The sequence below is a fragment of the Anguilla rostrata genome, chromosome 7, assembly GCF_018555375.3.
Source record: "Anguilla rostrata isolate EN2019 chromosome 7, ASM1855537v3, whole genome shotgun sequence".
Lineage (NCBI taxonomy): Eukaryota > Metazoa > Chordata > Actinopteri > Anguilliformes > Anguillidae > Anguilla > Anguilla rostrata.
The window spans coordinates 43,191,738-43,205,897 of record NC_057939.1 but is presented as its reverse complement, the minus strand read 5'-3'; the positions used below and the strand labels follow the sequence as shown (position 1 = coordinate 43,205,897).

The following is a 14,160-nucleotide window of genomic DNA, read 5'->3' as shown; positions in this document are numbered from 1 at the left end:
AACAATTGTACTGAAAGCAGCACTTAGAGCAGAAAGCAGCCTGTTTCCTGCATGGCCCTCTGGGAGTTGGAGTCCTGGTCCGACTTGAGAATGAGCAGAGAGGCTTGTTTCCGTAGCATCTCTGACAGGCCCTTCCACCTGAGTTGCAGCTCATTAAAGAAAACGAGCAGCAGCTGTGGTAACAAATGCTGTGATTGAGGAGAGGGGCGGGGTCTGATTAATGAGATCTGCCTGATTGGACCTGATTGGAATGAGCCCCAGCCAGTTTAAAGTGCGTGAGAAGTTAAGTGCTGAGACCAGTGGCCCCTTTAGAGGAGATGGGTTAGGGCAGGGGTATGTGTAGGGGGGCTAACTGCCCCATGCTCGATCCAAACAGTCAGCAGAACAGCAGTGGCTGAATGTGCCTTTCTCTCTTCATGTGAATATCAGCTCACTTATTCAGTCTCCCAGGCCCATTTTATTTACTCAATTATTCATTCCTAGCTCCTAGGACACCATCAGATTGTCTCATGGCAAGATTTATACAGAAATTCATACAGAAGAAACAGCGGCACGGAACAGCCAAACAGCATCAGCCTGTCTCAGTCCATCCATACTTTGTGTCTGTATTCTAAATTACATGTATACACCTATATTTCTTGCTTAATTTTGGAGCCTCGAGCGTTCTATTTACCTATCACCAGGGTGTTATGGCCTGGCCATCGCCCTTCTTATTAATTGTGACTTGGAGTGTTGGTGATTTATGAAACAAGGCCCTTTCTTTGTTTGCACTCATTGTAGGTTGCTTTGGATAAGAACAACAGCTAAATACCCAAAAATGTAAAAAGTGACGTGAAGAAAACTGAAAGTGCAGCTCAAACCAGAGAAACTCTACTCGTCTAGACCTGCCATACACTCTCCAGTACAGTCGTACTATGTCTAGTATAGTCATGCATGCTCCAGTACAGTCTTACGCTCTCTGGTATAGTCATACTCTCCAGTACAGTCACACGCTCCAGTACAGTCATACACTCAGTACAGCCACACTCCCCAGTACAACAATACTATTTCCAGTAAAGTCGTATTCTCCACAGCATGTAGGCGAGCTGTAAGTACCTAACACTGCCACAGTTACGTGTTGTCCTGCCCAGGGGACAGACTAAGCTTTGAGTGCAGCCGTATGCCAATTCCTGCAGCTCTTTCCCTCTCTGTCATTAGTGCAAATGACAGAGTGTGAACACAGACTGCAGTTTACACTATAATAAAGGCTTCTTGATTATAATTACTTCATTTAATCGACTGCATACAAACGTCAAAGAAAAGCCTTCACAATTAAAGAAGGAACAAATAGCTTCATTAACATTCTTGCACACTCTTAAAAATGAGTTTAAGCTCATGGTATACACAAGCAAAATTCCAAAATGGCAAAACGGTGAAGCTTTCTGCAGAAATGCCGGGCTGTGTGATTCTTCTCTACAGTAGCAGAGATTGCTCAAACCACAGCTAAGCACAAGAGTATAGTGAATGTCCTATGTCCAGAACGTTTGCCTAAAAGAAACCCTGAATATGTGTGCTGTTGATAGAATCTTTTATGACAGTGGCATTCTGTTTCTTATGTTACCAGGGCAATAGAATTATGATACTGTGACATCATAACATCAAAATCAAATCAAAAACTATTTAAGTGTGGGATGTCCCATTATCCACCAGTGTTTGTGCTGGAGATCATCTGTATTGAGCTATTCTATTTTCTGCTTTTAATTGTGTCATTTCAATTGTGTAATTGATTTTTTTTTTCATCCTGATGGAGAACTGTTGGAAATTTTTAAGGAAACGTAGAAGGCCTGAAAGGTGAGATTAATTTTTTTTTACTATTTTGCAATTAGATCATTATTGTCCCAGAAGCAGGCTTCAGAAACAAGCTAATGTGTGCAATATAGCATATCTACAAGAGTGGTGGCTAATTGTGTGACAAGATTGGATACTCCTGTATGTATGATTTATTATTATAGCTATGGGACAAGCTGTGCATTGTCCCTGATGAAGAAATCAATACATAATAAATAAAGATAACATATTGAACTTGGCCAAACTAACCACCAGAATGAGTCGGGATATATTTCTATGAAAGAACCTTTTTTGGGTACCTCACCACATAAGTTGCAATTCATAAATAGCACTATAGCTTGTTATCTTTTCAACTTCTAGGAAAGTTACTTTGGCCATTCTGGGGCTTGATAATGCGGGGAAAACTTCAACAATCAGAAGCATTCAAGGAGGTAAGGTTTTATTTAAGTATGCCACATTACTTGCTTGTTTATATTAACATGCTTAAAATATAAAACATCTATTAGTTTAGGGACCCAACCACAATTATTTTTTTGTACTAGAGCAGAATTATTGTGAAACACAGAAAAACCTTCACAATGAATGGATTTTTCCCCCCGCTTGAAACATTAAGATAGGATTTTTTTGTTGTTTTATTTTGATCTTCCTTTAGAAAACCCGGAAGACGTATGGCCTACCGTGGGATTTTGCCCCGTGGGCTTGAAACAGGGGCAGTATGACGTGTCCATCTTTGACCTGGGCGGGGGGGAGCACATGCGTGGCATGTGGAAGCACTACTTCGCAGAGTGTCACGGCGTGATGTTTGTGGTGGACTCCAGCGACGGCCAGCGCATGAAGGAAACCGAGGACACGCTGGCCAAGGTTCTGAGCCACCCCCTCATCAAGGGGAAGCCGCTTCTCCTGTGAGTACAATTAGCTGCGCCGAAAATGACACCACCTGTCCTAAAGAGGGAAAGGGTGGTACTGTACAGAGAGCGCAAACAAGTTAAATAGTGTGAAATAAGTGTAAAATATAATTATTGCAAGCGCCTCTGAGCCAATTAGTGAGTCAACCAGAGAATGAAGAACATGAAGACACAAATTCCAGGGCTGTTCAGTCATAGCCCAAAAATCAATTAAATCATATTTAATCATGAAAAGATCATCTCAATTTAGGATGAGAATATTGCTATGGATAATTTATTCTAATGGATTATGTTTATGGGCGACATTTGGAAAATATACAAAATGTCCCTTTTGTGTTAGCCTGGCAAACAAACAGGACAGAGAAGAAGCCCTGCGGGAGGCAGATATTGTAGATCACCTGTCCCTGGAGACACTTGTGAAGCAGAACAAATGCCGCTGTAAAGTAGTGAGTATTGTTGGGAGTCTGATGGAAAGGAGATGACAACCTTGCAGTGCTGTTCTGATGCAGTGTTTGACAGCGCTGTAGTATTGGGCACAATGTGTGCATCATGTGGCTGGAGGAGACAGCATCAAAGCTTCACGAGGCAAAATCAACATTTCAGGTGCCGTATTCTGCTGTGATGACCGTTGGCAAGAAGGCCATTGAGGATGGACTGGAGTGGCTTCTGGAGTCTGTGGGCACAGCCTATGACAACATCAATGGGCGCGTGCAGAAGGACACGGCCAAGCAGAGGGTGCAGGAGGAGAAGTTCAGGAGAGAGCGGGCAGAGAGGGTGCGCAAGGTTCGAGAGGAGAGGTAAGAGCTGTACCCCTCCGACAAGGCTACGTAGACATATACGTGTGCATAGATGGGCCGATCCATGGACCCACTATGAAATTACTTGTGTTGTGTGATTCAAAATGATTTAATATTTGAAATGACAGGGAAAGGAGACAGCAGGAGGAGGCTGAGCGGGAAGAGGCTAAGACTGCAGAGCTGGATCAGGGGGAGAAGGGCACCATGGGAAACCCTGTCCAACCATTTGGAGACTTCATCCCAGAGGTGAGAACACAGCTGGCTATAATAACTTATACTAAGAGATCAGGGATGAGAAGGCTGAACACAACTCAGTTGAATATACAATGAAACAGGGAAAGATATACCATGGATCTGACCAGAAGACTGTACAATTCACAATCAAGACTGGAAAGAGTCATGACTGAACACCTGTGGTTCAAATGTGTTCACGTGCGTGTTTGTGCTCAAATGTAGATGAAGACAATGAAGAAGACAGAGAGCAAGAAGGACAGTGACCAAGGTAAGTGTCCCTCCCCTCAGCCTCTCCAATGTTACACATAATTGTCAAATAAGGTACACACATTTTTCTTTAGCCCAATTGTAACTGTAGAAGTATGCAGATGCTTACTTTTTTAGAATGAGAGGAAATATAGGGACTGGTTTATAGGAAACGCACATTTTACAGAAAAGCAGTAATGATCCTATATGTAACCCCCTACCGGCTCCAGCAGACCACAGCCCAAAGAGGAAGAGGAAGCTGAGCTTCTGGAGGAAAAATAATAGAGTGGCACCTCTGACTCCAGATGGCCCCGCCAAAACACGCGGCTGCCTCAAGAGCTGGTTTGGCTGGCTCAAGCACAATGTGGTGACGCCACAGTGACAGGGCTCCTCCAATCCCAGCCGCCAAACCCTCCCACCTTACCCCCCCAAGAGCTCTGCCATAGAGAAGCAAAACAGCCATTACCATGTTTCCACACAACTATACTGTTTATGTAATCTTTTTGCTGATTGACATCAATTTGAAGTGTTTATACGTTAAGGTTTTTAATTTATGCTATACTAACCCTACTAAACTACTACCATTACTCTTAACTGCTCCTACTACTGCTACTCCTACTATGAACTACTACACTAGCTGCTACCACTGCACTCTCTACTACTGCTGCACTCTACTACTGCTACTACTACTACTGCTGCTACCTGCTACTCCTACTACTGCTGCTACTCCACTACTGCTACTCAGCTACTGCCTACACTGCTACTCCTACTACTGCTGCTACCTACTGCTACCTACTACTGCTCTCAGCTACTCTACTACTGCTCTGCTACTACTGCTGCTACTACTCACTACTCCTACTACTGCTACTACTATTGACTTCACTGCTCTACTACTACTCCTACTGCACTACTATACATAATACTACTGAGTAGTGCAGCAGTGGCGTAGTATAGCGTATGAGTATTTAGTAGGTTAGTACATAAATTAAAACTCTTAAACACTTATAAACACTTCAATTGATGGCAACTCAAGCAAAAGTTACATAAAGATTACTACTGCTACAACTACTGCTAATAATAATAATAATAATACAAATTGCTAAATTATACAATATGGTAAATGTCTGTGAATGTGCTGTTTTATTTAATAAAGTTCCTTTCAATGCATTATTTCTTTTTTCGTCAGTGGAACATTCATTCTTAAGCGTGGGTTGCAATTTTAATGCCATATCCTAACTGTCCCAGACTTATGCAAGGCATTTTACACATTTTCAGCACTTGCTCAAAAAGACAACACAGCACTGATTGCCAATGACTGCACGTTTTTGGAAGTTGTCCTTTGACTCTGCCTGCATCACGTCATCTGCCAGGGTACACGCATCTTGATTTTTTTTAAAAAGTCACAATTGTAATCCACTGCGGAGATGGTCAATAGTAGAATTCTGTAGACAGTAACAGCTGGCAAGAATGAAGGAGTTCCACAAACCAGGGAAACCTGGCTAACAGCATTTAGGGTTGCAATTCACCCGGACATTGATAGAAGTGACTGTGCTCTATTTTCAATCGGATTTTTACAGATATGAGCAACATGTTCATTAGATTAGAACAAAAATGCATGCCATGATTATGCAGTCGCAGGTGCCTTGGAGGACGAATGAAGTAGTTCACACCCTCCTAAACTGATATTTAAGAAGGAATGAGTTTACAAGTACAATTAGACATCACTAAAAAAGACAGAATAAAAACTCAAAGCCACCGTAAAGCCACAAGTCACATGGCCAGGAATATCCCATGCGTTACAGTAATTAGCCCCAAATCAAACAGGATAACACTTCATCAGCCACGGAAACCTGCAGCCTCACCAGCGTCTGCCTGTAAGAAATCTGTTCTGCAACCGTAGAAGACCAAAGCAGATAGCACCAAACCAAAGCAGCTGTGATCCAAGAAAATAAACATTATAGAGGAAATAGTTCCATATTACACATTTCAAGCAGACTGTGCACACTAGTGGCTCCACCTCTGTCTGTCAAAGTAAAATACGAACTGCTACGGTCCAAGCATTTTGCTGTATTGCAAACATATGCTATGTAGTACTTCACTCCATTTTTAAAAAAACATGCAAGAGTACTCAAGTAGAGAGCACACACTGAAAATCCATATGAAGGCTGAATGAAATGAGGACAGGTCTCACATTGATGACATCACAATGGGGTTCACCCTGGTATTCTAGGCTGTGACGTAACAATTAATCAATCAAACACTGCGTGTCAATCACAGCACAACCAGAACAATATTGGGTTTCATACAATAAACTTAATGATTTGAGTTTTACCTCTTAATCGACTGCATACAAACGTCAAAGAAAAGCCTTCACAATTAAAGAAGGAACAAATAGCTTCATTAACATTCTTGCACACTCTTAAAAATTAGTTTAAGCTCATGGTATACACAAGCAAAATTCCAAAATGGCAAAACGGTGAAGCTTTCTGCAGAAATGCCGGGCTGTGTGATTCTTCTCTACAGTAGCAGAGATTGCTCAAACCACAGCTAAGCACAAGAGTATAGTGAATGTCCTATGTCCAGAACGTTTGCCTAAAAGAAACCCTGAATATGTGTGCTGTTGATAGAATCTTTTATGACAGTGGCATTCTGTTTCTTATGTTACCAGGGCAATAGAATTATGATACTGTGACATCATAACATCAAAATCAAATCAAAAACTATTTAAGTGTGGGATGTCCCAATATCCACCAGTGTTTGTGCTGGAGATCATCTGTATTGAGCTATCCTATTTCTGATTTTAATTGTGTCATTTCAATTGTGTAATTGATTTTTTTTTTCATCCTGATGGAGAACTGTTGGAAATTTTTAAGGAAACGTAGAAGGCCTGAAAGGTGAGATTAATTTTTTTTTACTATTTTGCAATTAGATCATTATTGTCCCAGAAGCAGGCTTCAGAAACAAGATGGTTAAGTCATAACTACCAGTCCAGCTATCATTTCACAGGAATCTACTCAGATGACATGTAAAAACAATCAAATAAAGGAGGGCCAAAGTAAGGGGAATAACTGAAAGATAGCTAATGTGTGCAATATAGCATATCAACAAGAGTGGTGGCTAATTGTGTGACAAGATTGGATACTCCTGTATGTATGATTTATTATTATAGCTATGGGACAAGCTGTGCATTGTCCCTGATGAAGAAATCAATACATAATAAATAAAGATAACATATTGAACTTGGCCAAACTAACCACCAGAATGAGTATTTCTATGAAAGAAACTTTGTTGGGTACCTCACCACATAAGTTGCAATTCATAAATAGCACTATAACTTGTTATCTTTTCAACTTCTAGGAAAGTCACTTTGGCCATTTTGGGGCTTGATAATGCGGGGAAAACTTCAACAATCAGAAGCATTCAAGGAGGTAAGGTTTTATTTAAGTATGCCACATTACTTGCTTGTTTATATTAACATGCTTAAAATATAAAACATCTATTAGTTTAGGGACCCAACCACAATTATTTTTTTGTACTAGAGCAGAATTATTGTGAAACACAGAAAAACCTTCACAATGAATGGATTTTTCCCCCCGCTTGAAACATTAAGATAGGATTTTTTTGTTGTTTTATTTTGATCTTCCTTTAGAAAACCCGGAAGACGTATGGCCTACCGTGGGATTTTGCCCCGTGGGCTTGAAACAGGGGCAGTATGACGTGTCCATCTTTGACCTGGGCGGGGGGGAGCACATGCGTGGCATGTGGAAGCACTACTTCGCAGAGTGTCACGGCGTGATGTTTGTGGTGGACTCCAGCGACGGCCAGCGCATGAAGGAAACCGAGGACACGCTGGCCAAGGTTCTGAGCCACCCCCTCATCAAGGGGAAGCCGCTTCTCCTGTGAGTACAATTAGCTGCGCCGAAAATGACACCACCTGTCCTAAAGAGGGAAAGGGTGGTACTGTACAGAGAGCGCAAACAAGTTAAATAGTGTGAAATAAGTGTAAAATATAATTATTGCAAGCGCCTCTGAGCCAATTAGTGAGTCAACCAGAGAATGAAGAACATGAAGACACAAATTCCAGGGCTGTTCAGTCATAGCCCAAAAATCAATTAAATCATATTTAATCATGAAAAGATCATCTCAATTTAGGATGAGAATATTGCTATGGATAATTTATTCTAATGGATTATGTTTATGGGCGACATTTTGAAAATATACAAAATGTCCCTTTTGTGTTAGCCTGGCAAACAAACAGGACAGAGAAGAAGCCCTGCGGGAGGCAGATATTGTAGATCACCTGTCCCTGGAGACACTTGTGAAGCAGAACAAATGCCGCTGTAAAGTAGTGAGTATTGTTAGGAGTCTGATGGAAAGGAGATGACAACCTTGCAGTGCTGTTCTGATGCAGTGTTTGACAGCGCTGTAGTATTGGGCACAATGTGTGCATCATGTGGCTGGAGGAGACAGCATCAAAGCTTCACGAGGCAAAATCAACATTTCAGGTGCCGTATTCTGCTGTGATGACCGTTGGCAAGAAGGCCATTGAGGATGGACTGGAGTGGCTCCTGGAGTCTGTGGGCACAGCCTATGACAACATCAATGGGCGCGTGCAGAAGGACACGGCCAAGCAGAGGGTGCAGGAGGAGAAGTTCAGGAGAGAGCGGGCAGAGAGGGTGCGCAAGGTTCGAGAGGAGAGGTAAGAGCTGTACCCCCTCCGACAAGGCTACGTAGACATATACGTGTGCATAGATGGGCCGATCCATGGACCCACTATGAAATTACTTGTGTTGTGTGATTCAAAATGATTTAATATTTGAAATGACAGGGAAAGGAGACAGCAGGAGGAGGCTGAGCGGGAAGAGGCTAAGACTGCAGAGCTGGATCAGGGGGAGAAGGGCACCATGGGAAACCCTGTCCAGCCATTTGGAGACTTCATCCCAGAGGTGAGAACACAGCTGGCTATAATAACTTATACTAAGAGATCAGGGATGAGAAGGCTGAACACAACTCAGTTGAATATACAATGAAACAGGGAAAGATATACCATGGATCTGACCAGAAGACTGTACAATTCACAATCAAGACTGGAAAGAGTCATGACTGGAACACCTGTGGTTCAAATGTGTTCACGTGCGTGTTTGTGCTCAAAATGTAGATGAAGACAATGAAGAAGACAGAGAGCAAGAAGGACAGTGACCAAGGTAAGTGTCCCTCCCCCTCAGCCTCTCCAATGTTACACATAATTGTCAAATAAGGTACACACATTTTTCTTTAGCCCAATTGTAACTGTAGAAGTATGCAGATGCTTACTTTTTTAGAATGAGAGGAAATATAGGGACTGGTTTATAGGAAACGCACATTTTACAGAAAAGCAGTAATGATCCTATATGTAACCCCCTACCGGCTCCAGCAGACCACAGCCCAAAGAGGAAGAGGAAGCTGACCTTCTGGAGGAAGAATAATAGAGTGGCACCTCTGACTCCAGATGGCCCCGCCAAAACACGCGGCTGCCTCAAGAGCTGGTTTGGCTGGCTCAAGCACAATGTGGTGACGCCACAGTGACAGGGCTCCTCCCCCACCCCCCCCCCCCCCCACCCCCCCCCCCCCCCGGCGTAAGGTGACCCTGTGCGAGCTCCTCCAATCCCAGCCGCCAAACCCTCCCACCTTACCCCCCCAAGAGCTCTGCCATAGAGAAGCAAAACAGCCATTACCATGTTTCCACACAACTATACTGTTTATGTAATCTTTTTTTGCTTTGAGAATTTGACCATCCAATTTGAAGTGTTTATAAGTGTTTAAGAGTTTTTAATTTATGCTACTACTAACCCTACTAACACTACTACCACTACTGCTACTACTACTGCCACTGCTGCTACTACTGCTACTCCTACTACTGCTACTACTACTACTGCTGCTACCACTGCTACTCCTACTACTGCTGCTACTCCTACTACTGCTACTACTACTACTGCTGCTACCACTGCTACTCCTACTACTGCTGCTACTCCTACTACTGCTACTACTACCACTGCTGCTACTACTGCTACTCCTACTACTGCTGCTACTACTGCTACTACTATTACTTCAGCTACTGCTACTACTGCTACTGCTACTACTGCTGCTACTACTGCTACTCCTACTACTGCTACTACTATTACTACAGCTGCTGCTACTACTCCTACTGCTACTAATACAACTAATACTACTGTAGTAGTAGCAGCAGTGGCAGTAGTAGTAGCAGTAGTGGTAGTAGTGTTAGTAGGGTTAGTAGTAGCATAAATTAAAAACTCTTAAACACTTATAAACACTTCAAATTGGATGGTCAAATTCTCAAAGCAAAAAAAGATTACATAAAGATTACTACTGCTACAACTACTGCTAATAATAATAATACAAATTGCTAAATTATACAATATGGTAAATGTCTGTGAATGTGCTCTTTTATTTAATAAAGTTCCTTTCAATGCATTATTTCTTTTTTCGTCAGTGGAACATTCATTCTTAAGCGTGGGTTGCAATTTTAATGCCATATCCTAACTGTCCCAGACTTATGCAAGGCATTTTACACATTTTCAGCACTTGCTCAAAAAGACAACACAGCACTGATTGCCAATGACTGCACGTTTTTGGAAGTTGTCCTTTGACTCTGCCTGCATCACGTCATCTGCCAGGGTACACGCATCTTGATTTTTTTTAAAAAGTCACAATTGTAATCCACTGCGGAGATGGTCAATAGTAGAATTCTGTAGACAGTAACAGCTGGCAAGAATGAAGGAGTTCTACAAACCAGGGAAACCTGGCTAACAGCATTTAGGGTTGCAATTCACCCGGACATTGATAGAAGAGACTGTGCTCTATTTTCAATCGGATTTTTACAGATATGAGCAACATGTTCATTAGATTAGAACAAAAATGCATGCCATGATTATGTAGTCGCAGGTGCCTTCGAGGACGAATGAAGTAGTTCACACCCTCCTAAACTGATATTTAAGAAGGAATGAGTTTACAAGTACAATTAGACATCACTAAAAAAGACAGAATAAAAACTCAAAGCCACCGTAAAGCCACAAGTCACATGGCCAGGAATATCCCATGTGTTACAGTAATTAGCCCCAAATCAAACAGGATAACACTTCATCAGCCACGGAAACCTGCAGCCTCACCAGCGTCTGCCTGTAAGAAATCTGTTCTGCAACCGTAGAAGACCAAAGCAGATAGCACCAAACCAAAGCAGCTGTGATCCAAGAAAATAAACATTATAGAGGAAATAGTTCCATATTACACATTTCGAGCAGACTGTGCACACTAGTGGCTCCACCTCTGTCTGTCAAAGTAAAATACCAACTGCTACAGTCCAAGCATTTTGCTGTATTGCAAACATATGCTATGTAGTACTTCACTCCGTTTTAAAAAAAACATGCAAGAGTACTCAAGTAGAGAGCACACACTGAAAATACATATGAAGGCTGAATGAAATGAGGGCAGGTCTCACATTGATGACATCACAATGGGGTTCACCCTGGTATTCTAGGCTGTGACGTAACAATTAATCAATCAAACACTGCGTGTCAATCACAGCACAACCAGAACAATATTGGGTTTCATACAATAAACTCAATGATTTGAGTTTTACCTCTTAAACAGAATAACTATTTTAAACATTATATTTTTGACTGTCTGCATCACACTCTAGGATAAGAGCCTTATGTATAATCTCCATTAGTGTCTGAATGAGAGTAAGATTCAGCAGAGGTCTTCTTCCAGAGGTGGTTTAAGGTACATTCTTAATGCACGGAACGTGGGAATCATTCCAACACGTAATTTTCCGGCGGTAAATGGTAAATGGAGTGCATTCATATAGCGCTTGTATCCAAAGCGCTTTACAATTGATGCCTCTCATTTGCCAGAGCAGTTAGGGGTTAGGGGTTAGGTGTCTTGCTCAAGGACACTTCGACACGCCCAGGGCGGGGTTTGAACCGGCAACCCTCCGACTGCCAGACAATCGGTCTTACCTCCTGAGATATGTCGCACGCGGTAACATCTCTCATTGAAAGTTGTTTGTTTTTCTCTAAATGCGACGTTCTTCTTTGTTACGACGTTGCCATGGCAGGGACAGGATTTTAAGCGCATCAGACTGACACCAGAAGACCAGCACACATTAGCATGATGATACCTACTATCACACTCATTCTCAGGCACACACACGCGCATACACCGACTCACACTGTTGTACACACACGCACACACACTCACACACACACGAGATGATCTTGTGGAAAACGAAAGCAGGCATCCAGGTCTGTTCACTTCCTGATAAGAGGACATTTATGCCACAGCCCACCTGGCCTAGGCTGGAACAAGTTTGGTCTGCGGTAGTGAAAGCTGTTGTATTTATTAAATATGTAACATTCTATTTTGGTTATGAAGCTAATTTTATATAAAACATTCTAGTGTGTGTGTGTGTGTGTGTGTGATGCATGCATATATGTGTGTTATGTTTAATTCAACAGTGTGTATATCAGCTAAATGACGGAAAGGTACGTAAATACTGCAGAAACACGTTGTATTATTTATATAATAAAGTGTATTTGTTTAGAATTTGATAAAATCTGTCTACTTTGATTGTGTTTATTTGTTTTTGTGCAGTGGAAATGTTCTGCTGTTTCCTGTCTGTGTTGCCAAGTGCATTTCTGAATTCCTGTTGCCATGTACTTGTGCAGAGCCAAATAACGCATGCGGCGTGGCCGCTTTCTGCAGGGACTTGCGTGGAACTTGATAGAATGAGTGTTCATCCAATTGACGAAACCGCCTTGTAATGCACTGAAACAAGAAAAATCTTTCAAAAGCACATTTTCCCGGCCTGTGTTGTGATTAGCCCGTTAGTCCGTGTGATTATGCGGGGTTTATTGCGAGACACACCAGGCCGTACAGCACCTCCCCCAACACATTCCAATCGCAATAAAAGTAAAGTGGATAAAACAGAGATCTATAAAAATGAAACCGTACTGTACACCAATTATTTTCAGTCTGTAGCATATCGGACATCATTAAAACATTTAATATCCCTGTATAGTTGTAGAGGTGGTGTGAACAGTCGCAGAAATTACCCGTTACAGTCTCTCATAACTGTCAGATATTCTTAATAGACACTTCAACACCAAAAAATGGAAATGGGGTCTGTACATTGAGTTTTATAAAACGGTGCACATGCTACATAACGGAAATTATTTAAATCCTATGAAGGCGTCCTGTCAGGAGTTGTCCGCAAATACGGCTTATAATGATCCCCGTGCTGGCCCACAAAAAAAGTTGTTGCCGTCGCTAGGAGTCAGTACGTATCCCGTTTCTTTCTGTACCGCACTCCATTTCCGCTTCCAGAGAGAGGGAAGATCGCTGCGCTCATTATTCAGCAAGGAGTTCGCAGCATTAACAGGCACAGAGCACCAAAACCAAATGTGTGTTTTCATACAGCCAATCATTGGGGGAACTCGAACTGGACGTTCAGGGCTGGATTTAGGAAGACGTCGTTTTTAGGACGCAAGAGCTGAATGATTAAGTTTACATTCATGAAAGTTCGGCGGCATTGATTCCCGGCCTTGATCTGAGAGCGATAGTGTTCATCACACCAGGAGACAGACTATTACAAGGTAAGGCTTTAAAATACAACTGTAGGTTTGAAGCCCAAATGTTTTCACATTACTTACATTCGCATGCCCTGATTTGCTTTGCGGTGAACAAACGCTGAAGCAATTCCAAAAAAAAAACAATTGACAAAATGTCTTTAAATGCTGTTTTATTATGTTGGGGAACTTTTGACTCTTTGTTTATACAGAGTTGGCACATGAATCATTCATACAGAGTGTCGTAAACAATCAACTATTTGTTTAGGTTTTTCTTTTTGTATTGTCGCTACTGGTGATTAGTTCATTTTAAAAGGATTAATAACAACTGATATCAAATAGCATCACATTAATGTGTACAATATTGTAACGACTTGCTAAATGTTATAGGCTTATGTTTTATTGTGCATTGCAACCAAAACGGGTGTAATTTTGTAGTTTAAATGACAAAACGCACCCTCGGATACAAAACAAAGGCTTACGGCAGGCTGGAGATTGGAAAAACGGAAAAAGTTGAAATAACGCGTT

General features: G+C 41.8%; 3 protein-coding genes across 5 annotated transcripts in view; all 3 read left to right on the top strand.

The window, feature by feature from the left end:
* Positions 1–2,395: 2,395 nt before the first annotated feature.
* Positions 2,396–4,454, top strand: LOC135258620 (ADP-ribosylation factor-like protein 13B). 2 transcript variants are annotated; one of them, XM_064342073.1, is made up of 5 exons: positions 2,396–2,729; positions 3,336–3,529; positions 3,658–3,775; positions 3,986–4,031; positions 4,243–4,454. In XM_064342073.1, the coding sequence occupies exons 2-5, from the start codon at positions 3,354–3,356 to the stop codon at positions 4,389–4,391; spliced, it is 489 nt and encodes a 162-aa protein (XP_064198143.1). In that variant the 5' UTR covers positions 2,396–2,729; positions 3,336–3,353; the 3' UTR covers positions 4,392–4,454. The 2 variants fall into 2 exon arrangements, with proteins under 2 accessions (XP_064198143.1, XP_064198142.1); XM_064342072.1 differs by lacking the exon at positions 2,396–2,729 and having other exon boundaries at positions 3,243–3,529.
* Positions 4,455–7,684: 3,230 nt separating this feature from the next.
* On the top strand, positions 7,685–10,478 carry LOC135259767 (ADP-ribosylation factor-like protein 13B). The gene is made up of 4 exons (XM_064344486.1): positions 7,685–7,908; positions 8,515–8,708; positions 8,838–8,955; positions 9,168–10,478. The coding sequence occupies exons 2-4, from the start codon at positions 8,533–8,535 to the stop codon at positions 9,264–9,266; spliced, it is 393 nt and encodes a 130-aa protein (XP_064200556.1). The 5' UTR covers positions 7,685–7,908; positions 8,515–8,532; the 3' UTR covers positions 9,267–10,478.
* A 2,861-nt stretch (positions 10,479–13,339) lies between these two features.
* Positions 13,340–14,160, top strand: part of LOC135259766 (tetraspanin-9) — a 48,058-nt gene continuing 47,237 nt past the window's right edge. The window contains exon 1 of one of the 2 annotated variants that reach the window (XM_064344484.1): positions 13,340–13,659. The gene's annotated coding sequence lies outside the window, so the exon portion shown is untranslated. The remainder of the gene's footprint in view (positions 13,660–14,160) is intronic. The other variant, XM_064344483.1, reaches the window with a different exon arrangement.

What these genes read in the sequence shown, in the direction of transcription:
- LOC135258620 (XM_064342072.1), top strand. Translation starts at nt 3,282, where the DNA reads ATGTGGCTGGAGGAGACAGCATCAAAGCTTCACGAGGCAAAATCAACA. An exon ending in CGCAAGGTTCGAGAGGAGAG is followed by an intron (nt 3,530 to 3,657) that starts GTAAGAGCTGTA and finishes TTGAAATGACAG; the next exon opens with GGAAAGGAGACAGCAGGAGG. An exon ending in TTGGAGACTTCATCCCAGAG is followed by an intron (nt 3,776 to 3,985) that starts GTGAGAACACAG and finishes GCTCAAATGTAG; the next exon opens with ATGAAGACAATGAAGAAGAC.
- LOC135259767 (XM_064344486.1), top strand. Translation starts at nt 8,533, where the DNA reads ATGACCGTTGGCAAGAAGGCCATTGAGGATGGACTGGAGTGGCTCCTG. An exon ending in CGCAAGGTTCGAGAGGAGAG is followed by an intron (nt 8,709 to 8,837) that starts GTAAGAGCTGTA and finishes TTGAAATGACAG; the next exon opens with GGAAAGGAGACAGCAGGAGG. An exon ending in TTGGAGACTTCATCCCAGAG is followed by an intron (nt 8,956 to 9,167) that starts GTGAGAACACAG and finishes CTCAAAATGTAG; the next exon opens with ATGAAGACAATGAAGAAGAC.